Consider the following 2,946-nt stretch of genomic DNA (forward strand, 5'->3'; position numbering starts at 1 on the left):
GAGGCTGTCCCAGGGCCTCAGCCTCCCCCAGGCCCATCCCCCATTTTCTGACCTTGGGCCCTGATTGCTGGTGGCAAAGGCATTCAAAGCTCTGTGGTGGCCTGTCTGGGCCAGCCTCATCCAGGTGATCAAGCGGCTCACAGAGCATGCCCTGTGTGTGGCCCGTCTCCAGAGACCTCCCTCCTGTGCTAACTGGACACCCCTTTCAGCCAGCCACAGCACCCCACCCCACTTGTCCTTCCAACAACCTTTCCTTTTAAAAAATATATATTTTTATTGATTTCAGAGAGGAAGGGAGAGGGAGAGAGAGAGAGAGAAACATCAATGAGGAGAGAGAAACATTGATCGGCTGCCTCTTGCATGCCCCACGCTGGGGAGCGAGCCCACAACCTGGGCATGTGCCCTGTCTGGGAATCGAACCATGACCTCCTGGTTCATAGGTTGACGCTGAACCATGGAGCCACACCGGCCGGGCCAGCAGCCTCTCCTTTTCTTTTTCACTCAAAGACACACGTTCACCAGGGAGAGAGAAAGGGATGTAGTAGGACGTGGGCCAGCTCCCCACTCAGGGGCTCTGTCTCCGTTGGGTCACTGGACTGACTCTGGGAACCCAGCTGTCTCATGCAGACCCCTGTGAAGTGGCCGTCTGGGCCTGGAAACCTGGGGCTCAGTGGGGAACTGTTGTGCTCTCTGAGGAACAGACTTTCCCCCTCACCAAGCCTCTGAAGATGTGCTCACTGTACATACCTGGTCTAGGCCCCTAAGCTGCAGGTGCCAGCAAGTGAGCTACCTTATAGGGAGGACCCCAGACTCCCTGCACCCACCTCCCCTCCTCTCCTCCCCTCTGCCTTCACGATCTGAGCCTCTGCTGCCTGAAACCCCACTGCTGGTACTAATTTCTGTTCAGATCCAAGGTCTGAAGTTGGTGCTAGGTTGTTGTTGTTTTTTAATATTTTTTTAATTGATTTCAGAGAGGAAGGGAGAGGTAGAGAGAGAATCATTAATTGACTGCCTCCTTCATGCCCCACACCTGGGATCGAGCCCGAAACCCGGCCATGTGCCTCACTGGGAATGGAACCGTGACCTCCTGGTTCACAGGTTGATGCTCAACCACTGAGCCATGCCGGCTGGGTGGTGCTAGGTTTTAAGGAGCCAATTCTACTCATCAGTGTAATTAGAGTTTAATGGGAGGGTCCAGGGGACTCTCACAGACACCCAACCATAGGGCTCCAGTGGGGCTTCATGAACTGGGAAGCCACCATCGTTATTCTCTCTGGGGCCCTGGCTGTAGCTGCTCTCCTGCCTCCGTCCTCAAACCCCATATGTCCCATGAGTTGCCTGTGCGCACACCTGAGATGGCCGGGCAGCCCCACATCCCCAGGAAACCCACCTTCCAGACCCAGGACCTTTCATTCAAATTCTCCAGAAAAGCCATCTGAGTGGCCAGCTTTGAGCTAGGTGTCCCCCTTGGTACCAATCAGCTGCAGCCAAGCTTGGGGAGGCGAGAAGGAGTAGCCCCTTATGTGAGGGGTCCCCAGAGAGCAAGGGCAGGCAGTGCAGGGGCGGTGGGGGCTCGTGTCGGGCTTTCACTCTCCTGGGTCCCGCAGGACGCGTGGCGGCCCAGAACATGCTGGCGCAGGAGGCGGAGATCTGCACGGTGCCCTACCTGTGGACAGCCATGTTCGGCAAAAGCCTGCGCTACGCGGGTAACAGGAACCTCGGGACGGGGCGGGGCCAGGAGCCTTTGGGGGCGGGGCTAAGGTGATAGCGGAGTGCGGGGTGGGTGGGGCTTGGAGTTGGGGCGGGGCTACGAGCATCCCAGGGGCGGGGCCACGACAGCTGTAGAAAGTGGTAAAGCACTCACTGGCGGCGGGTACAGGGGGCAGTTAGGAGGGCACAGGACCCTGACCCGGTGGAACCCCAAGCGGGAAGTGGAGTGAGTGTGGACACCGCCCGCCTGCCCGGCCCACAGGGTACGGAGAAGGCTTCGACGACGTCATCATCCAGGGGGATCTGGAGGAGCTGAAGTTCGTGGCTTTTTACACCAAGTGAGAGCAACGGGGTGGGGCAGGGGCACGAAGCCGCAGGACCTGGTCGGTAGGGGGAAATCATCCCAGAGAAGCCTTGCTCCAGAAGAGGGGGCTTCCCGGAGAGGTGGGGTGGACGGAGGGGCGAAGGGAGGGGCAGGCAGGAGACACCGCCGAGGAGAGGTGAGGCGGTGGGGTGATAAGTCCACCTGCCACGCATCGACAGGACATTCGATCCTTAGCACAGCTCTTTGACGTGGGTGTGGCTACCCCGCGTTTACACTGAGGGAAGTCACACAGGTAGACAGTGGGAATCCCAGGACAGGAGCCCAGCCCTGAACCTCCATGGGAGTCCCACAGTAGCCCAAAGCCCAGGTTGGGCTAAAGTGCAAAGCAGCGAGGGTTGGGTGCTCGGGACATCCCTGTTGTCCTGGGTACGATCCCTTCCTGAGTCCCAGGTGGGCAGGAGTGTGTCAGGGTCTCCGAGAAGAGGGTAGTTACCAGGCTCAGCCACCCTCTCCCCACAGAGGTGACGAGGTGATCGCCGTGGCCAGCATGAACTACGATCCCATTGTGTCCAAGGTGGCTGAGGTGCTGGCCTCGGGCCGTGCCATCCGGAAGCGGGAAGTGGAGTGAGTGTGGACACCGCCCGCCTGCCCGGCCCACAGGGTACGGAGAAGGCTTCGACGACGTCATCATCCAGGGGGATCTGGAGGAGCTGAAGTTCGTGGCTTTTTACACCAAGTGAGAGCAACGGGGTGGGGCAGGGGCACGAAGCCGCAGGACCTGGTCGGTAGGGGGAAATCATCCCAGAGAAGCCTTGCTCCAGAAGAGGGGGCTTCCCGGAGAGGTGGGGTGGACGGAGGGGCGAAGGGAGGGGCAGGCAGGAGACACCGCCGAGGAGAGGTGAGGCGGTGGG

General features: G+C 59.7%; 1 protein-coding gene across 1 annotated transcript in view; it reads left to right on the plus strand.

Annotated features, from left to right (window-relative positions):
- The window catches only part of AIFM3 (apoptosis inducing factor, mitochondria associated 3), a 12,565-nt gene that overhangs the window by 8,581 nt on the left and 1,038 nt on the right, over positions 1-2,946 (plus strand). The window contains 3 exon segments of the mRNA XM_023763189.1: positions 1,482-1,706; positions 1,973-2,048; positions 2,555-2,659. Coding sequence (XP_023618957.1) covers positions 1,482-1,706; positions 1,973-2,048; positions 2,555-2,659 — 406 coding nt within the window.

The sequence above is a fragment of the Myotis lucifugus genome, unplaced genomic scaffold (genome assembly GCF_000147115.1).
Source record: "Myotis lucifugus unplaced genomic scaffold, Myoluc2.0 scaffold_276, whole genome shotgun sequence".
Classification (NCBI taxonomy): domain Eukaryota; kingdom Metazoa; phylum Chordata; class Mammalia; order Chiroptera; family Vespertilionidae; genus Myotis; species Myotis lucifugus.